This window comes from Hemitrygon akajei, chromosome 8, assembly GCF_048418815.1.
Source record: "Hemitrygon akajei chromosome 8, sHemAka1.3, whole genome shotgun sequence".
Classification (NCBI taxonomy): domain Eukaryota; kingdom Metazoa; phylum Chordata; class Chondrichthyes; order Myliobatiformes; family Dasyatidae; genus Hemitrygon; species Hemitrygon akajei.
Genome location: NC_133131.1, coordinates 49600943 through 49622680, shown reverse-complemented (window position 1 = coordinate 49622680; position 21738 = coordinate 49600943). Strand labels below are relative to the sequence as shown.

Below are 21738 nucleotides of genomic sequence, written 5' to 3'. Positions count from 1 at the left end.
TTTTTAAAAAAGCAGAGGTGACTGGCTACATCAAAGAGATAGACATGTTGGATTTCACATGAGATAACTGGTTGATATATACTGAGCAAATTGAGGAATATTTTAAAATAAATGAACTGGCCAATGAATAGCAAGTCCCAGTTCTGCAGAGTACATTGCTTGGGAAGATGTACAGTTTGCTTATAAATTTGACTGCTCCAACCAAACAAGTCAAAATTAGCTTTGCAGATATTGTGAAAGTAATGAAGGAACATTTAGAACCAAAATCATTGTTCATTGCAGAGTGCTTTTGGGTTCATTATTAGAATCAAAAGAAGGGGGAGTCCATTTCAATGTACACGCCTGAATTGAAGAGATTGACTGAGCATTGTTAGTTCAGTGATGGGCTCAATGATGCACTGAGACATCATTTAGTTTGTGGAATGTTACAAGAAAACATTAAAAAATTGGCTCCTAACAGAAGCACAGCTCACATTTAAAAGAACATTTGAAATTGCTGTATCAATGTAAGAAGCAGACAGGGGCACATTGAGTTGCAATCAGGAATGAAAGTGAGCACAAACAAAATTTGCAATGTCTAAACAGAAACCGGCCAGGCTGAACAAGTTCTGTGACTGTTGTGCCAGGGCTTCACATACACCAGACCAATGCGGGTTTAAAGTCGAAACTTGCAGGAAATGCAACAAAGTAGGACACATACAAAGAGCATGTTGGACAGACAAAAATAAATGGACTGCACAGGGAAGAAACAAAGATAAAATGTCAAGTTGCAGTTTCAAAAAGAACACTAATCTGCATGCTGTTGATGAACAATCTAATAACGATGAGAGTGACACAGGACTGAGTAGCCTTGAGATTTAATGTGAAAACTAACACAAGACAAGCAATATGGCTTGCACCAGAAGTGAATGGTAAATTAATTAAAATGGAATTAGATTCTGGCTTGGCTGTTTCAGTCATTACATAAAATGAGATTGAATGGCACTTCAAAGATACTGAAGTCTGCAGAAATCCAACTGAGAACTTACACTGGAGAAATATTCCCTGTGGGAATGGCATTTGTGGTGGTGAAATACAACTACCGACAAGTCACATTGGGCTTATATGTGTTTAAAAACAGGAGGGCCAGCATTGTGGGGCTGTGAGTGGCTGAGACAACTGCAACTTGATTGGAGATCCATCCACCATTTGCATGCCACATCCCCTGTAACAGAGTCAACTGAAAGAGAATTAAGAAAGGTACTGGGTGATGCCAGGGCAGGGTTCAAGGAAGACATTGGAAAACTCAAGCGTATCAAGGGAATGGCACACCTAAGTTTTACAAGGCTCGTCTGGTTCCTTATACCATCCATGATAAGGTAGCATGGAGGCTGAAGGAACTCTTTCCAATGTTGAGTGGAAACCATGGGCAGGGCCAGTGGTGCCAGTAGCTAAGAAGAATTTCTCTGTCAGGATCTGTAGAGATTTTAAGGTCACCATCAACCCCTTCTGAAAGTAGTTCAATACCCTCTGCTCAGAATAGAGGATCTCTTTGCAAACCTTTCTGGAGGGAACACTTCAGCAAAGTGGACTTAGGTGGGATCTACCTACAGATGGAGATGGAAAAAGAGTCCAGGGTGCTTCTCACTATGAACACTCACAAAGTGCTTTAGCACTATAATAGGTTTATTTTTGAAGCAGCTCCTGCACCTGCACTCTGGCAGAAAGCTATGCACCAGGAGCTGTAAGACTGCCCTGGCACTCAGTATTACCTGGATGACATCTTTGTTACCAACGAGGATGACAAGGAACACCTCCAAAATCTCAAGCCAGTGTTAAAAAAAAATTAGAAGATAATGGGCTCAGTGCATGACATGACATGTGAATTCTTTAAACCAGCATCACTTACTGTGGTCACACCATTGAGGCACAAGAATTACACAAGTGAGCTGAGAAATTCAAGCAGTGGTGGATGGCCAAAGGACACAGTTACAATTCTTTTTAGGATTTGGCAATTTATGATAGGTTGCTACCAAACCTGACTACTGTACTCCACCCCTTGAACTCATTATCACAGATCAGGAAGAAATGACAATGGACAAAGCAGTGTGAGGTGGCTTTCCAAAAGGCAAAGGAAATGGTGACGTCAGACACCGTACTCACACATTATGATCCACATTGTCCAGTGAAGCTTGCCTGTGAAGTTTCACCTTGTGATGTAGGTGTAGTCATGCCACGTGTTATGAGTGATGGGAGTGGACACCCAATCGCTTTTGCATCACTTTCCCTTATTGTTGCAGGGAAAAGATATGCACAGATTGACAGAGAGGCTGTGATTCTGGTTTGGGGTGTAAAACGTTTCAACCAGACTTGTATGGGAGAGAGTTTACCCTCATTACTGATCATCAACCACTAGCGAATCCACAGAAAGATGTTCCACTAACAGTAGTAGTACAAGTATAGAGATAGGCCCTGTTTCTTGGAGGACACAATTACAAGATCAAATTCAAGAGGCCAACTGATCATGGAAATACTAATAGATCATCTTGTTTACCCTTGGAAACCTTTACAAAAGACATCTTGACATATTCTCCCTAATGCAAATCGAAAGTATCCCTATTAGAAACATAGAAAACCTACAGCTCAATACAGGCACAAAGCTGTGCCGAACATGTACTTACTTAGAAATTACCTAGGGTTATCCATAGCCCTCTATTTTACTAAGTTCTATGTACCTGTGCAGGAGTCTCTTTGTATCTGCCTCCATCACCGCCGCCAGCAGCCCATTCCACACACTCACCACTCTCTGCATAAAAAACTTACCCCTGACATCTCCTCTGTACCTGCTCCCAAGCACCTTAAACCTGTGCCCTCTCGTGCGATCCATTCCAGCCCTGGGAAAAGCCTCTGACCTATCCACTATTACAGCAGAAGGAAGAAAAGATACCACGCTGTCTCGGGTCGACATGACCACCCAAAATGGCTGGAATGTGCAGCAGAAGCAACAGTGGGGGCATCCGTGTCAATAATGATTTATGTCCAATGTCCTGCTAAAGATGCACAATGTTTGTGAACCTTACTTTGTCATCATGGTGCAATAAGCTGCCACACCCCAGCATAAAACCCTAATGTCAAGAAACAGCATCTTCCCCCTCCCCCTCCCCTCCCCTCTTCTTCCCCCTCATCCTCCCCTTCCCCTCCCCTTCCGCCTTCCTCCTCCCCCTCCCTCTCTCTCACACTTTTCCCACAACACAGATAGTGCCTACTAAAAACAGTCAAAATGCATTCTTTACCCACAGGCATTTCCTTGTTACAAAATAATCTAACGGGAGTATTTCTGACACAAGAAAACTAAACCAAGCAAATCTAATTGCAGATTAAAATCATCTATAGGGAATTTATCACCAGAGAAATGTTCATTACAGAGGCAGGGATTTATTCAGTTGTCATATTAAGCCTAAATCGCAGAACTACATGTCTTCGAGCCACTGCACCCTACAGCGCAGAGAAAGACTGTTCAGTCCAACATGCTTGTGCTAGCTCTTTTAAGAGCTATCCCATTAATCTCATGTTCCTGCTCCTGTTCCATAGCATTCCAAAAAAAACATACAAGAAAGAGCAGACCATTCGTCTCCTCTCTCATAATCCAAAATTCACGAAGATTACGGTGATCTACACTGAACTTTGATGTTTATCCTTCTTACTTCAACCTTCATTTAATTCACACACCTCACACTTGTATCCATGCACATTCAAAGTGTCAGATCTCAGTCTGAGCACGCTCAGGGCGCCAGGTCTCGGTCTGAGCACATTCAAAGTGTCAGATCTCAGTCTGAGCACGCTCAGGGCGCCAGGTCTCGGTCTGAGCACGCTCAGGGCGCCAGGTCAAGGTCTGAGCACGCTCAGGGCGCCAGGTCTCGGTCTGAGCACGCTCAGGGCGCCAGGTCAAGGTCTGAGCACATTCAAAGCGTCAGATCTCAGTCTGAGCACGCTCAGGGCGCCAGGTCTCGGTCTGAGCACGCTCAGGGCGCCAGGTCTCGGTCTGAGCACATTCAAAGCGTCAGATCTCAGTCTGAGCACGCTCAGGGCGCCAGGTCTCGGTCTGAGCACGCTCAGGGCGCCAGGTCAAGGTCTGAGCACATTCAAAGCGTCAGATCTCAGTCTGAGCACGCTCAGAGCGCCAGGTCAAGGTCTGAGCACGCTCAGAGCGCCAGGTCAAGGTCTGAGCACGCTCAGAGCGCCAGGTCAAGGTCTGAGCACGCTCAGGGCGCCAGGTCTCGGTCTGAGCACGCTCAGGGCGCCAGGTCTCGGTCTGGGCACGCTCAGAGCGCCAGGTCTCAGTCTGAGCACATTCAAAGCATAAGGTCTCGGTCTGGGCACGCTCAGAGTGCCAGGTCTCGGTCTGAGCACGCTCAGAGCACCAGGTCAAGGTCTGAGCACGCTCAGGGCGCCAGGTCTCGGTCTGGGCACGCTCAGAGCGCCAGGTCTCGGTCTGAGCACGCTCAGAGCGTCAGGTCTCGGTCTGAGCATGCTCAGAGCGCCAGGTCTCGGTCTGAGCACGCTCAGAGCGCCAGGTCTCGGTCTCAGCACGCTCAGAGCGTCAGGTCTCGGTCTCAGCACGCTCAGAGCGTCAGGTCTCGGTCTGAGCACATTCAAAGCGTCAGGTCTCGGTCTGGGCACGCTCAGAGTGCCAGGTCTCGGTCTGAGCACGCTCAGAGCGCCAGGTCTCGGTCTGAGCACGCTCAGAGCGCCAGGTCTCGGTCTGAGCACGCTCAGAGCGTCAGGTCTCGGTCTGAGCACGCTCAGAGCGTCAGGTCTCGGTCTGAGCACGCTCAGAGCGCCAGGTCTCGGTCTCAGCACGCTCAGAGCGTCAGGTCTCGGTCTGAGCACGCTCAGAGCGCCAGGTCTCGGTCTGAGCACATTCAAAGCGTCAGGTCTCGGTCTGGGCACGCTCAGAGTGCCAGGTCTCGGTCTGAGCACGCTCAGAGCGCCAGGTCAAGGTCTGAGCACGCTCAGGGCACCAGGTCTCGGTCTCAGCACGCTCAGAGCGCCAGGTCAAGGTCTGAGCACGCTCAGGGCGCCAGGTCTCGGTCTGGGCACGCTCAGGGCGCCAGGTCTCGGTCTGAGCACGCTCAGAGCGCCAGGTCTCGGTCTGAGCACATTCAAAGCGTCAGGTCTCGGTCTGGGCACGCTCAGAGTGCCAGGTCTCGGTCTGAGCACGCTCAGAGCGCCAGGTCTCGGTCTGAGCACATTCAAAGCGTCAGGTCTCGGTCTGGGCACGCTCAGAGTGCCAGGTCTCGGTCTGAGCACGCTCAGAGCGCCAGGTCTCGGTCTGAGCACATTCAAAGCGTCAGGTCTCGGTCTGGGCACGCTCAGAGTGCCAGGTCTCGGTCTGAGCACGCTCAGAGCGCCAGGTCAAGGTCTGAGCACGCTCAGGGCACCAGGTCTCGGTCTCAGCACGCTCAGAGCGCCAGGTCAAGGTCTGAGCACGCTCAGGGCGCCAGGTCTCGGTCTGGGCACGCTCAGGGCGCCAGGTCTCGGTCTGAGCACGCTCAGGGCGCCAGGTCTCGGTCTGAGCACATTCAAAGCGTCAGGTCTCGGTCTGGGCACGCTCAGAGTGCCAGGTCTCGGTCTCAGTACGCTCAGAGCGCCAGGTCTCGGTCTCAGCACGCTCAGAGCACCAGGTCAAGGTCTGAGCACGCTCAGGGCGCCAGGTCTCGGTCTGGGCACGCTCAGAGCGCCAGGTCTCGGTCTGAGCACATTCAAAGCGTCAGGTCTCGGTCTGGGCACGCTCAGAGTGCCAGGTCTCGGTCTGAGCACGCTCAGAGCGCCAGGTCAAGGTCTGAGCACGCTCAGAGCGCCAGGTCAAGGTCTGAGCACGCTCAGGGCGCCAGGTCTCGGTCTGAGCACGCTCAGAGCGCCAGGTCAAGGTCTGAGCACGCTCAGGGCGCCAGGTCTCGGTCTGAGCACGCTCAGAGCGCCAGGTCTCGGTCTGAGCACATTCAAAGCGTCAGGTCTCGGTCTGGGCACGCTCAGAGTGCCAGGTCTCGGTCTCAGTACGCTCAGAGCGCCAGGTCTCGGTCTCAGCACGCTCAGAGCACCAGGTCAAGGTCTGAGCACGCTCAGGGCGCCAGGTCTCGGTCTGGGCACGCTCAGAGCGCCAGGTCTCGGTCTGAGCACATTCAAAGCGTCAGGTCTCGGTCTGGGCACGCTCAGAGTGCCAGGTCTCGGTCTGAGCACGCTCAGAGCGCCAGGTCAAGGTCTGAGCACGCTCAGGGCGCCAGGTCTCGGTCTGAGCACGCTCAGAGTGCCAGGTCTCGGTCTCAGCACGCTCAGAGCGCCAGGTCAAGGTCTGAGCACGCTCAGGGCGCCAGGTCTCGGTCTGGGCACGCTCAGAGCGCCAGGTCTCAGTCTGAGCACATTCAAAGCGTCAGGTCTTGGTCTGGGCATGCTCAGAGCGCCAGGTCTCGGTCTCGGCACATTCAGAGCGCCAAGTCTCGGTCTGAGCACGCTCAGAGGGAGTTGGGGACGAGAGTGACCTCTGCTTTGGCTTGAATAAAGCAAATCCGTAACGTCACAGAAAGTTTTCATAAAGTGTTGGCATCAAAATGTACCAGCCAGCATCAGCGAAGATTCCACCCACCCTGGGCATTTCCTCTTCTTCTCCCGTCAAGTGGCAGGTACAAAAGCCTGAAAGTATGTTCCACCAGACTCGAAGACAGCTTCTATCCCACTGTTGAGCAGTCCTCCAGTACGATAAAATGGACTCTTGTCCTCAAATTGACTTCATTATGACCTTGCACAGTGTTTGCCTACACTGAACTCCACTTCCTCTGTAGCTGTAGCACTCTCGTCTGCATTCTGTTATTTACTGAGATAGCGTACAGAACAGGCCCTTCCGGCCCTTTGAGCTGTACCGCCCAGCCACCCCTGATTTAGTCCTAGCCTGATCGCGGGACAAGTTACAATGACAATTAACCTACCAACCGCTGAATGCTGCTGGGACTATGGGAGGAAACCGGTGTCCCACACATTTCACAGGTCCAGGGTCCTCATCAACGATGTCGGAATTAAACTCCAAACTCCGACACCCTGAGCAGTAATGACGTTGCATTGATCACTGTGCTACTGTGCGATTTCAATATCCTTGTACCATCTCAGTGCTTTGCTGTGATGAATTGATCTGTAAGAGCAGCCTGCAAGGCACGTGTGACAATAATATATCAATTTACCAGCTTGCCGATTCCTCAGTCTCTTACAAACAAGTGGACCTTGGTGAAAGGTGACCACCCACTCTGGAGATGGAGGTGTTGGGATTTTGGTGGGAGGAGCATCAGGTAGTAATTTGTTGATGGAGAAGTGTTTGATTACTGTGTGACCTTCATGTGCGCTTTCTTTTGCTTACTCCCCAGAACTTCTGGATGTTTCTCGTCTCGAGAGGTTTGGTGGGGTTCGGCGAAGCCAGTTACTCCACGATTGCTCCCACCATCATCGCTGACCTCTTCACCAAGGACACCAGGACCTGCATGCTCTCCTTCTTCTACTTCGCCATCCCACTGGGAAGGTATCTGCCCACTCTTTGCCCTTCCTCATCAACATAATTGCTTCCCAGCAGAGACGCGCCCCATCTGTACAGCCTGTGTTGGGATGGTGCTCTTGGAGAAGGTGGTTGTGACCCCTCTCCGTTAGCAGTTGCTGCTCCCCTATGGCTCGATCAGAAGCCAAGTGACTCATTAAACCTAGCGAGACAGTTAGGAGTCAGTGGCCATGGTGTGAGAGAGATGTCACCAAGCCCCTGTGTCCATTGGTGAGTCAGTTATGTTTATTACAATCCAGGAGCTCGAGCATAGCTTTCATCTGTACTGAAGTTGCCCCATCGTCACCTCTTGGACCCCCTAAAGTGTGAAATCTCCCCTCTGCACCCTCAGCGATCCCATTCATTAGTTCCGGTTGACTGTACCTAACACAGTTATAACTGCCTGGAGTCTGGTAATGTCACTGAGCTGCGGGTTACCTCTCCGAGTGGCTGCGTGGGTGAGCAGTCCTCTGGGACAGGAGATCTAACTCACCGGGTCAGGGGAGACACTCCCGAGTCATTCCAGGAGGCCTGGGCTTGTGGTGTGGGGACATGGGCGCTGTAACCTGTAATAATCCTACCCCTCCATCTCTTCCAGTGGGCTTGGATATATCCTGGGCTCCAGCATGACACAGGCGTCTGGAGACTGGCACTGGGCACTTCGGGTAAGAGTCATCGCCTGTCATGCTCCCCGTGTTTCTGACCGGGAAATATTCTCACTCGCAATCTGTGTACTCGAGGTGACCTACATCTGTGGAATGGGGACGTGTCCTTGTGGAAATGTGGCTCTACTTTTCTCTCTGATCTCCCTGTAATGACAGGGAAGCTGTTTCTAAAAAGAGGCTTTCTCTGCTGGGATCCGTTCAGTCCCGGCCAGTGGGAAACCGGGAGTGGTTCCGAGATGTAAAAGGAATATTTGCAGAGCCGTGCTGGAAGAGCAGTGAGAGGGGGAAGTGGACGTCCTTAGCTGGGGACTCATATGGGAGTGTCTGACCCTGGAACAGCAAGAGGCAAGCCAGTGCTGAATCTATACACAGAACAAACACCTCTTGTCCTTGGCAGCTCCTTCAGTTCAGGATAACATCTGATTTGGGCATGTACAGATACATGTGTACAAAGCGCGCGCGTGCACGCGCACACATGCACACACACGTAAATCTTGTATCCTTACGCACACGTACATGTATACAAAGCTATATACACACACACACACATCCATGTATACAAAGCTATATACACATACACAGGCATGCGCACGCACATACGCGCACGTAAAAATCTGTATCCTTAAGGACACGTAACTGTCTACAGAACACTCACACATAGACACACACTCTCTCACTCTCTTACACTCTCACACTTTCATTCCCTCACTCTCCCTCACATTCCCTCACTCTCCCTCACACTCCCTCACTCTCTCTCATTCTCTCACACTCTCTCACACACTCTGTCACTCTCACTCTCTCACACGGGAACACGTGTCCGGATGCACACATGACACACGTAAGCATAATGCTAGAGGTGTCAGGACATTAGTAGTGGTGAGCTGAATGCTGTGGGACATTGCTGAGTGGGCAGGTCACATTGCCTATACTGAGTTAATGTTAGGTTGCCACTCGGGAACTAATTGCTGGAGCTCTGTCCCCTGTCCTAACCTCAATGAACCAAAACCCTGCAGCCAGACACAACTGCAGCTCCACCCCTGCCAGGGGGCTGTTTATGAGTTTGCAAGTAGCTGATGCTGAACTGAACAAATGTGTTGAGTTCTTTAAAACAGCTACGGTTTGAAGAGACAGGAAGTCCCGCTTCTGAGTTGGGCCTCAAAGCTCCTACACTGAGCTATCCCTCGTATACTGCACACGGGATCATTTGTAACCATTGCCCTCTGAGTGAAGCATATCCGGGAAAGTGGGGAGAAGATCCTTGGAGTGTTACCCCTTAGAGGTGGTGGGGGCAATGAAGGAGCTGAAATCGGAAGTAAGTTGCCCAGGACATTTAGAGTGGGATTTTACCTAACATTCAGTGAGCAAGTGTACAAACTGTCTCTGCTTCACAGAGGGTCAGCTCAGTGGTGCAGCGGGTAGAGCTGCTGCCTCTCAACACGGGAGACGTGGGTTCAATCCTGAGCTCGGACACAGTCTGTGTGGAGTTTGTACTTTCTCCATGTCCCTAATACCGTAAGACATAGGAGCAGAATTAGTCCATCGAATCTGCACTGCCACTCAATCATGGCTGATCCTTTTTTTTTATCTCCTCCTCAACCCTAGTTACCGGCCTTCTCCCTGTAACCTTTGATGCCATGTCCAATCCAGAATCTATCAATCTCTGCCTTAAATACACCCAACAACCTGGCCTCCACAGCTACATGTGGCAACAGATTCCACAAATTTGCCACCCTTTGGCTAAAGAAATTTTTCTGCATCTCTGTTTTGAAAGGGAGCCCCTCTATCCTGAGGCTGGGCCCTCTTGTCCTAGACTCTCCCACCATGGGAAACATCCTTTCCACATCTACTCTGTCTAGGCCTTTCAACAATACATGATGTTGAATGCTATTTGGCTGTCGTAAATTCTCCCCCATGGTTGGGATTGGTGTAGAATTACAAAGACAGGTCAATGAGTGCTTGATGGTCAGCACAGACTCAATGGGTTGACCGGTGTTTTTCCAGACTGGATGAGTCCATGATCTCCATGGAGGGGATTTGAGTGTTGGTTGGGGCTTAAACCTTGAGGAATCAGGGGAGAGACAGTGAGTATGGGGGTGATAGTTGTTTGGTACAGTGCTAAGGGGCCTTACAAAGGATCAAAGGTAGTTTTATAAATTGGTAATTCATTATTGTCACATAAGTAAAGTAAATTTATTATCGAAGTACATATATGTCACCATATACAAGCCTGAGATCTGTTTTCCTGTGGACATTCTTAGTAAACCCAAGAGCTATGATAGATTCAATGGGAGCAGGGCAGGCAGACAACCAGTGTGCAATAGACAACACACTGTGCAAAGAAATAGTAATAATAATCAATAAACACTGAGAACATAAGACGTAGAGTCTTTGAAAATGAAAAAATTCATTTTGTATTTCAGCCAAACAGGTATTTTCAAACCATAGTTGCATTGACGAAGCACAAAGGAAAATAAATATCAGAACACATGAGATAGAAAGGACGTGCTGAGCAGGGAGATAGATAAGGTGCAAAGGCGATGGCGAGGTAGATCATGAGGTCAGGACTTGTACAAGAGGTTCTTTGCTGTATAAGGATCTTACAGCAATGGGATAGAAGCTGTTCTTGAGCCTGGTGGTATGTGTTTTCAAGCTTTTGTATTTTACATGATGGAAGAGTAGAGAAGTGAGAAAGATCAGGGTGAGTGGGGACTCTGATTATGTCAGTGCAGCAGGAAGGGCAGACAGAGTGAAAGGAAGGGAGGCTAGTTTCTGTGATGGACTGGGCTTTATTTATTTGGAAGCACGGCATAGTAACAGCCCTTCCAGCCCAATGATTCTACGCTGCCCAATTACACGCACATGACTAATCAACCTACTGACCTGCACGCCTTAGGAATGTGGGAGGAAACCCGGGCGGTCACGGGGAGAATGTGTGACTTCCTTACAGACGGTGGCGGGATTGAACCCGGGTCACTGGCTCTCTCAGAGTATTGTGCTAACTGCTATGCTAAGCCACAATTCCTTGTAATTTCAGGCCGAGCATTTGCCACACCAAACCTTTGCGCATCCAGAGAGGGTGCTTTCTGTGGTGCATCTGCAAAAATTAGTGAGGGTCAATGGGGACATGCTGAGTCATGTTCCATGCCACCTCGTTGATACGTCCCAGGAGTGCCCATCGCTGGCTGCTCACAGCCAGCACACTCCTGTTTGCTCTGCGATGCTCCAAGGGCCGTGTTTGGACAGCAGCTGACGTGGCACATGCCACCAACCAGAATGCTACATCAGCTGCAATGTTCCCTCTAGTTTGTAATGACCATTGCACAAAAATCGTGTGCTAGGCAATCTTTTGCCCAGTGACAGTAACATGTACACACGGAATCTTATATATAGAGGTATTAATTTTAACAGCTAGCAACACACTGTCAATAAGAACTTTGATCCGCTCTGGGTTTGATTGTTTTCGCTCTCGTTCATCTGCACTCTCATTCTTGCCAGAGCTTTTGTAATTTGCTTGCTAAATGATGCTTTAAAAAGTCAAGTTTTGAACTATCACTCAACTTCTTCCCACTTGCAAATTCTCCAGCAACTTTTGCATCGTACCAATACACTCAGGTAACACCAGTTTCTGTATTGTACATAAATATTTCTTGTACTGCACCTTCCTGACCTCACAAGCTTCCAGTGCAGCAGTTTCTACTCTTTCATTAAGCCATTCTGTTTTAAATGAACTAGCAGTTCTTTCACACTTCACGTCCTTTGCTTCTTTGGAATTTGACAGAGTGAATCAATCATTCCTTCAATAAAAACAATATAAATAAGCCAGTTCTAAAATTATTGCAAACTCCATGTTGTCAACACCGTCCACATCAGAAACTGAAGAAGGAGATGTGACTATGTACGATTGTGAAATATACTTAACGTGCCAATGAGGTGACAAACTTCTGTGCGCAGTTTAAATTCCTTTGCGTGCTAGTATTAAGAGATGAGTGTTTACGCATACCTTAGAGGGAACATTGGTCAGTCGCACTGAACTGAGTTATTCCAGGAGACACACAAACAACCTAGAAGTGGTTCTCACTGCCTTCCACCCTGGGAAAAGTCCATAACCATGAAAAAGACCACATTCTGCGATCAAGTTTCCCGTACCATTTTGGTGTGACAAGCTGGTGTTTGCTCCTCTCCTCCCACTGCCCTATCGTGCATGCTGGGGAAGGGGAGTGTTGGAGGACGGGAGGAGGTCTTGGCAGAGAGGAGGATGGAGCTCACACACACTGATGGCCAGCTCTGTTGAAGCTGCTGTGGAGCATTATCAGGGAAATTGACTAGAAGGCCCTGTTCCAAGCCATAGATAACTTGCTGTCAGGCTAACATATAAGGGAATGTTATAACTTAAAGCTCCTTGGCTTGCAGTGATATTACTGCTGTGGTGCAGATCTAAACGTTTTATTTCTGCTGACCACAGCCTTCCTTTGCCTTACATAAAGATCAGAGCCCCATGTGAATGCACTGGACAAGATGTGAACCTTTTGTTACTGTGTGTTTACAGGAGGCAGGAACAGAGGCATCCAGATAATAGTCCCAGTTTGTAGTGATATCAAAGCCCCCCGGCATCGTGAACGTGCAAAGGCAGCTAACTTCTCCAGTGAGAATCTTCCTTCTCCTTGCACAATGGCACAAGCAACAGCAGTCTCCTTCCTCACTGACCAGCTTCAGTTCTCACTTCGCTGTTTATTGCCCTTCATCTAGGCTGTTGTTTCAATGCTGACTGAGGCGGGTGAGGGTTGTAACGCAGGACTGAGCCAGCGCTGCACTGTCACGGGTGAGGGCTGTAACGCGGGACCGAGGGAGCGCTGCACTGTCACGGGAGGTTTGTAACGCAGGACTGAGGGAGCGCTGCACTGTCACGGGTAAGGGCTGTAACGCAGGACTGAGGGAGCGCTGCACTGTCACGGGAGGTTTGTAACGCAGGACTGAGGGAGCGCTGCACTGTCACGGGTAAGGGCTGTAACGCAGGACTGAGGGAGCGCTGCACTGTCACGGGTAAGGGCTGTAACGCAGGACTGAGGGAGCGCTGCACTGTCACGGGAGGTTTGTAACGCAGGACTGAGGCAGCGCTGCACTGTCACGGGTAAGGGCTGTAACGCAGGACTGAGGCAGCGCTGCACTGTCACGGGTAAGGGCTGTAACGCGGGACTGAGGCAGCGCTGCACTGTCACGGGTAAGGGCTGTAACGCAGGACTGAGGGAGCGCTGCACTGTCACGGGTAAGGGCTGTAACGCAGGACTGAGGGAGCGCTGCACTGTCACGGGAGGTTTGTAACGCAGGACTGAGGGAGCGCTGCACTGTCACGGGAGGTTTGTAACGCAGGACTGAGGGAGCGCTGCACTGTCACGGGTAAGGGCTGTAACGCGGGACTGAGGCAGCGCTGCACTGTCACGGGTAAGGGCTGTAACGCAGGACCGAGGGAGCTGCACTGTCACGGGTAAGGGCTGTAACGCGGGACCGAGGGAGCGCTGCACTGTCACGGGTAAGGGCTGTAACGCGGGACCGAGGGAGCGCTGCACTGTCACGGGTAAGGGCTGTAACGCAGGACCGAGGGAGCTGCACTGTCACGGGAGGTTTGTAACGCAGGACTGAGGGAGCGCTGCACTGTCACGGGTAAGGGCTGTAACGCAGGACCGAGGGAGCTGCACTGTCACGGGAGGTTTGTAACGCAGGACTGAGGGAGCGCTGCACTGTCACGGGAGGTTTGTAACGCAGGACTGAGGCAGCGCTGCACTGTCACGGGTAAGGTCTGTAACGCGGGACTGAGGGAGCGCTGCACTGTCACGGGTAAGGGCTGTAACGCGGGACTGAGGCAGCGCTGCACTGTCACGGGTAAGGGCTGTAACGCAGGACCGAGGGAGCTGCACTGTCACGGGTAAGGGCTGTAACGCGGGACCGAGGGAGCGCTGCACTGTCACGGGTAAGGGCTGTAACGCGGGACCGAGGGAGCGCTGCACTGTCACGGGTAAGGGCTGTAACGCAGGACCGAGGGAGCTGCACTGTCACGGGTAAGGGCTGTAACGCCGTACCGAGGGAGCGCTGCACTGTCACGGGAGGGTTGTAACGCAGGACTGAGGGAGCGCTGCACTGTCACGGGAGGTTTGTAACGCAGGACTGAGGGAGCGCTGCACTGTCACGGGTAAGGGCTGTAACGCAGGACTGAGGGAGCGCTGCACTGTCACGGGAGGTTTGTAACGCAGGACTGAGGCAGCGCTGCACTGTCACGGGTAAGGGCTGTAACGCAGGACTGAGGCAGCGCTGCACTGTCACGGGTAAGGGCTGTAACGCAGGACTGAGGCAGCGCTGCACTGTCACGGGTAAGGGCTGTAACGCAGGACCGAGGGAGCTGCACTGTCACGGGTAAGGGCTGTAACGCGGGACTGAGGCAGCGCTGCACTGTCACGGGTAAGGGCTGTAACGCGGGACTGAGGCAGCGCTGCACTGTCACGGGTAAGGGCTGTAACGCGGGACCGAGGGAGCGCTGCACTGTCACGGGTAAGGGCTGTAACGCAGGACCGAGGCAGCGCTGCACTGTCACGGGTAAGGGCTGTAACGCGGGACTGAGGCAGCGCTGCACTGTCACGGGTAAGGGCTGTAACGCAGGACCGAGGGAGCTGCACTGTCACGGGTAAGGGCTGTAACGCGGGACCGAGGGAGCGCTGCACTGTCACGGGTAAGGGCTGTAACGCGGGACCGAGGGAGCGCTGCACTGTCACGGGTAAGGGCTGTAACGCGGGACCGAGGGAGCTGCACTGTCACGGGTAAGGGCTGTAACGCGGGACTGAGGGAGCGCTGCACTGTCACGGGTAAGGGCTGTAACGCGGGACCGAGGGAGCGCTGCACTGTCACGGGTAAGGGCTGTAACGCGGGACTGAGGGAGCGCTGCACTGTCACGGGAGGTTTGTAACGCAGGACTGAGGGAGCGCTGCACTGTCACGGGTAAGGGCTGTAACGCAGGACTGAGGGAGCGCTGCACTGTCACGGGTAAGGGCTGTAACGCAGGACTGAGGGAGCGCTGCACTGTCACGGGAGGTTTGTAACGCAGGACTGAGGGAGCGCTGCACTGTCACGGGTAAGGGCTGTAACGCAGGACCGAGGGAGCTGCACTGTCACGGGAGGTTTGTAACGCAGGACTGAGGGAGCGCTGCACTGTCACGGGTAAGGGCTGTAACGCAGGACTGAGGGAGCGCTGCACTGTTACGGGTAAGGGCTGTAACGCAGGACTGAGGGAGCGCTGCACTGTCACGGGTAAGGGCTGTAACGCAGGACTGAGGCAGCGCTGCACTGTCACGGGTAAGGGCTGTAACGCAGGACTGAGGGAGCGCTGCACTGTCACGGGTAAGGGCTGTAACGCAGGACTGAGGGAGCGCTGCACTGTCACGGGTAAGGGCTGTAACGCAGGACTGAGGCAGCGCTGCACTGTCACGGGTAAGGGCTGTAACGCGGGACTGAGGGAGCGCTGCACTGTCACGGGTAAGGGCTGTAACGCGGGACTGAGGGAGCGCTGCACTGTCACGGGTAAGGGCTGTAACGCGGGACCGAGGGAGCTGCACTGTCACGGGTAAGGGCTGTAACGCAGGACCGAGGGAGCGCTGCACTGTCACGGGAGGTTTGTAACGCAGGACTGAGGGAGCGCTGCACTGTCACGGGTAAGGGCTGTAACGCAGGACCGAGGGAGCGCTGCACTGTCACGGGAGGTTTGTAACGCAGGACTGAGGGAGCGCTGCACTGTCACGGGTAAGGGCTGTAACGCAGGACTGAGGGAGCGCTGCACTGTCACGGGAGGTTTGTAACGCAGGACTGAGGGAGCGCTGCACTGTCACGGGTAAGGGCTGTAACGCAGGACTGAGGGAGCGCTGCACTGTCACGGGAGGTTTGTAACGCAGGACTGAGGGAGCGCTGCACTGTCACGGGAGGTTTGTAACGCAGGACTGAGGGAGCGCTGCACTGTCACGGGTAAGGGCTGTAACGCAGGACTGAGGGAGCGCTGCACTGTCACGGGAGGTTTGTAACGCAGGACTGAGGGAGCGCTGCACTGTCACGGGAGGTTTGTAACGCAGGACTGAGGGAGCGCTGCACTGTTACGGGTAAGGGCTGTAACGCAGGACTGAGGGAGCTGCACTGTCACGGGTAAGGGCTGTAACGCAGGACTGAGGGAGCGCTGCACTGTCACGGGTAAGGGCTGTAACGCGGGACCGAGGGAGCTGCACTGTCACGGGTAAGGGCTGTAACGCGGGACTGAGGCAGCGCTGCACTGTCACGGGTAAGGGCTGTAACGCGGGACTGAGGCAGCGCTGCACTGTCACGGGTAAGGGCTGTAACGCAGGACCGAGGGAGCGCTGCACTGTCACGGGTAAGGGCTGTAACGCGGGACCGAGGGAGCGCTGCACTGTCACGGGTAAGGGCTGTAACGCGGGACCGAGGGAGCGCTGCACTGTCACGGGAGGTTTGTAACGCAGGACTGAGGGAGCGCTGCACTGTCACGGGTAAGGGCTGTAACGCAGGACTGAGGGAGCGCTGCACTGTCACGGGAGGTTTGTAACGCAGGACTGAGGGAGCGCTGCACTGTCACGGGAGGTTTGTAACGCAGGACTGAGGGAGCGCTGCACTGTCACGGGTAAGGGCTGTAACGCAGGACTGAGGGAGCGCTGCACTGTCACGGGAGGTTTGTAACGCAGGACTGAGGGAGCGCTGCACTGTCACGGGTAAGGGCTGTAACGCAGGACTGAGGGAGCGCTGCACTGTTACGGGTAAGGGCTGTAACGCGGGACCGAGGGAGCGCTGCACTGTCACGGGTAAGGGCTGTAACGCGGGACCGAGGGAGCGCTGCACTGTCACGGGTAAGGGCTGTAACACGGGACCGAGGGAGCGCTGCACTGTCACGGGTAAGGGCTGTAACGCAGGACTGAGGGAGCGCTGCACTGTCACGGGTAAGGGCTGTAACGCGGGACCGAGGGAGCGCTGCACTGTCACGGGTAAGGGCTGTAACGCGGGACCGAGGGAGCGCTGCACTGTCACGGGTAAGGGCTGTAACGCGGGACCGAGGGAGCGCTGCACTGTCACGGGTAAGGGCTGTAACGCGGGACCGAGGGAGCGCTGCACTGTCACGGGTAAGGGCTGTAACACGGGACCGAGGGAGCGCTGCACTGTCACGGGTAAGGGCTGTAACGCAGGACTGAGGGAGAGCTGCACTGTCACGGGTAAGGGCTGTAACGCAGGACTGAGGGAGCGCTGCACTGTCACGGGTAAGGGCTGTAACGCAGGACTGAGGGAGCGCTGCACTGTCACGGGAGGTTTGTAACGCAGGACTGAGGGAGCGCTGCACTGTTACGGGTAAGGGCTGTAACGCAGGACTGAGGCAGCTGCACTGTCACGGGAGGTTTGTAACGCAGGACTGAGGGAGCGCTGCACTGTCACGGGTAAGGGCTGTAACGCAGGACTGAGGGAGCGCTGCACTGTCACGGGAGGTTTGTAACGCAGGACTGAGGGAGCGCTGCACTGTTACGGGTAAGGGCTGTAACGCAGGACTGAGGGAGAGCTGCACTGTCACGGGAGGTTTGTAACGCAGGACTGAGGGAGCTGCACTGTCACGGGTAAGGGCTGTAACGCGGGACCGAGGGAGCTGCACTGTCACGGGTAAGGGCTGTAACGCGGGACTGAGGGAGCGCTGCACTGTCACGGGTAAGGGCTGTAACGCGGGACTGAGGGAGCGCTGCACTGTCACGGGTAAGGGCTGTAACGCGGGACCGAGGGAGCTGCACTGTCACGGGTAAGGGCTGTAACGCAGGACCGAGGGAGCGCTGCACTGTTACGGGTAAGGGCTGTAACGCGGGACTGAGGGAGCGCTGCACTGTTACGGGTAAGGGCTGTAACGCGGGACCGAGGGAGCTGCACTGTCACGGGTAAGGGCTGTAACGCGGGACCGAGGGAGCGCTGCACTGTCACGGGTAAGGGCTGTAACGCGGGACTGAGGCAGCGCTGCACTGTCACGGGAGGTTTGTAACGCGGGACTGAGGGAGCGCTGCACTGTCACGGGTAAGGGCTGTAACGCGGGACTGAGGGAGCTGCACTGTCACGGGAGGTTTGTAACGCAGGACTGAGGGAGCTGCACTGTCACGGGTAAGGATTTTAAGCTGGCACAAAGGCCCAGGTGGATTCTCCTGCTTCCTTGTGTTTTATGGTTACAAACCCTCTCACAATCCCACCAACAGCACAATTTCTATTATATTTGCTGTGATAATGTTTGAAAACTGTTTTTATAGCACCAAAATATCTATATTTGCCAGTAAATCTTTAACTATTTTAATGGTTCAGTGAAAGCCAAGTTTAATTAAAACCCATCGAGTGTGGAATGCAAGCCGCAGCCCACTACGGTTCAGTCTGCAGAGAAATCTGCTTTTCCCGTCTCCGGTAAATGCTGGCTGATACAGGGACTCGGAGTCATTCTCTGGCAGGGGTGCGTCAAGGCAAATGCCTTCCAGGTTTCCTGGTGTTCTAGACTCTGTGCCCTGTTCCGTCTGTTCTTTGACTTCCAGCTTCAATTGCAATTTGTCTTCTCTTTGCTCCAAACAGGTGACTCCAGCCATGGGGTTTGCAGCTGGGAGCCTCATCATCCTACTGGTGCCTGAGCCAAAGAGAGGGGCAGCCGACCAGCATCAGGTCCAGCTCAGGGCCAGCACGTCCTGGAGCAAGGACATGAAGGCTGTCATTAAGATGTAAGTGACTGCGTTGGGCACCGTGTTGCCGTGGGATCTGGGTTGACCTTAATGCAACTTCAGAGAATTGAATACGGAACACGGGACATGGCACACGGAACACAGGACATGGCACACGGAACACAGGACATGGCACACGGAACACGGGACATGGCACACGGAACACGGGACATGGCACACAAACATGGAACAGTACAGCATGGGAACAAGTCCTTCAGCCCACAATGTGTGTGATGAACATAATGTCAAATTTCTGCCACCACATGATCCATATCTGTCCATTCCCTGTGACTATCTGAAAGCCTTTTAAACACCGCTGTCCTATCTGCTTTCACCACAATCTCTAGCAGTCATTCCAGACACACAACACTCTTTAAAAAAAAACTTGTGCTTTACACCCCCTATAAAATTCCCCCCTTAAGGTTAAATACCCGTCGTCTAGTATTTGCAAATTCCACCTTGGGAAAAAGATTCTGACTACCGACCCTGTCTGTGCCTCTCGTCACTTTGGAAACCTCCATCAGGTCTCCCTTCACCTCCGGTGGTGCAGAGAAAACAGCCAAGCTTGTCCAACCTCTCCTTGTCGCATGCTCCCACTAATCCCAGCAGCAGCAACCTCTCTAAAGCCGCCACAATTTTCCCGTAATGGGGCAGCCAGAACTGCATCTGAATCCTGAAGGATGGAAGGGTGGGGGCTCAGCTGGGACACCATAGCGAAGCTACTGAACAGTGAGGGAAGCTCCCATTTACACCAGGGCCTCTGCACTGCTCTGAGGGAGCGAGAACGAGATTTGGCGTAAACACAAGATTTTCAGTCCCGATGAAGGTTCTCAGCCCAAAACGTCAACTGTTTATTTCTTTCCAAAGATTTGGTATATCTTTGTTCAGGATTGGGTGAGAGGCTGGCAAGAGTAGTCACTATTTATTACCCACCCTAATTTACCCATGAGAAATGACTCCCCTTCTCCAACCACAGCAGTCCACATGGTGAAGGCTCTCCTACAGAGCTGGTGGGAGGGAGGTCGAGGTGTAGGTGCAGAGGTGATGGAGAAGCAGTCTCACACATAGTGGTTGAAGCTCGTTACTTTAAAACTGTCCAAGTAACTATCTGAATCACCTAGACGTAGAAGGCTAGGGATCAGTGCTGGTGGATGAGATTGATACCAAAAGGTGCCAGCTGGTTAGCATGGAGGAGTTAGGCCAAATGGCCTCCTTCCAGGCTATGATTCTCTTTCTGAGGGCATGCTGCCCAACTAGGGGCAGAGCCTTTTAACAAGACGTTAATCTTGGGTTGGATCCATCTCCACACAGTTCTGTGAAGAATTTGGCATGACTCTAATAATCTGTGATCAATTGTTCAGAAATTCTGATGGCTCAGCATCTTGCCCTTCTGGTGACATTTTCTTTTACGCTCACAGGAGCCTTGTTCCCACACTCACTTTAGAGTCGCCTGTCGCACAATGTTGTGTCAAACTAATTAAACTAGTAATTGAAAGCTGTGCTAATCCCTTCTGCCTGGACAGTGTCCATATCCAGAGCAACACACACAAAATGTTGGAGGAATTCAGCAGGTCAGGCAGCATCTATGGAAATGAATAAACAGTCGATGTTTCGGGATGAGACCCTTCTCGACTGAGAGGGAAGTGGGAAGACACCGGAATAAAAAGAGGGGGGGAAGGGAAGGAGGCTAGCTGGTGAAGAGTTGGAGGGCAGCAGAGGGGAAGCACTGAGAAAGGGTTTCACTTAACTCTCCTCGAAAAGAATATTTAAACTTCTTCAGGGTAGGCATCCCTCGAAGAGTCTTTGCAGTAAATCATAACCAGGAGAGATTCTGTAGATGCTGGGACACCACAAAATGCTGAAGGAACTCAGCAGGTCAGACAGCATCTGTATCCCTATCCCTCCATTCTCTGCATATTCGTGTGCCTGTCTGAGTGCCTCGTAAACACCTCTATCATGTTTACCTGACTTCCACTAGTTTAAGGATCTCACGTGGTCTGTACATACCGTCTGTGTGGTGAAAAAGGCACAACAGCACCTCTTCCATCTCAGACAGTTGAAGAAGTTTGGTATGGGCCCCCAAACGCTAAGAACTTTCTACAGGGGCACAATTGAGAGCATCCTGACTGCATCATCACTGCCTGGTATGGGAATTGTACTTCCCTCAATCGCAGGACTCTGCAGAGAGTGGTGCAGACAGGCCAGTGCATCTGTAGTTGTGAACTTCACTATTCAGGATATTTACAAAGGCAGATGTGTAAAAAGGGCCCAAAGGATCACTGGGGACCTGAGTCACCCCAACCACAAACTATTCCAGCTGCTACCATCCGGGAAACAGTACCGCAGCATAAAAGCCAGGACCAACAGGCTCCGGGACAGCTTCTTCTACCAGGCCATCAGACCGATTAATTCATGCTGATACAACTGTATTTTATGTTATATTGACTGGCTATCAAAGCAAGTTATGCTTTTAAACCTCTATCAGATCTCCTCTCAGCCTCTGCTGTTGCAGAGAAAACTACCCAGGTGTCCAGCCTTCAAATCCAAGCAGCTAGTAAACCTCTTCTGTACAAGGAGATGAGAAATGCATTAAGATATTCATTGGAATAGTACCCAATGAGCCAAGAAATTTGCTAGTCCATTACCGTCAGGGTGCTGGATTATTGGATGTTGCTGGACTTTGAGGGTTGGAGGAGCTCTCCTGCCTGTCCGGTTCAATATTTACTCCACAAGCAACATCATTAACACAGACTCCCTG

At 52.4% G+C, this 21738-nt stretch overlaps 1 protein-coding gene across 1 annotated transcript in view; it reads left to right on the top strand.

The window, feature by feature from the left end:
* spns2 (SPNS lysolipid transporter 2, sphingosine-1-phosphate) overlaps positions 1 to 21738 on the top strand; it is a 109016-nt gene that overhangs the window by 57793 nt on the left and 29485 nt on the right. The window contains exons 4-6 of the mRNA XM_073053820.1: positions 7392 to 7543; positions 8154 to 8220; positions 18838 to 18980. Coding sequence (XP_072909921.1) covers positions 7392 to 7543; positions 8154 to 8220; positions 18838 to 18980 — 362 coding nt within the window. The remainder of the gene's footprint in view (positions 1 to 7391; positions 7544 to 8153; positions 8221 to 18837; positions 18981 to 21738) is intronic.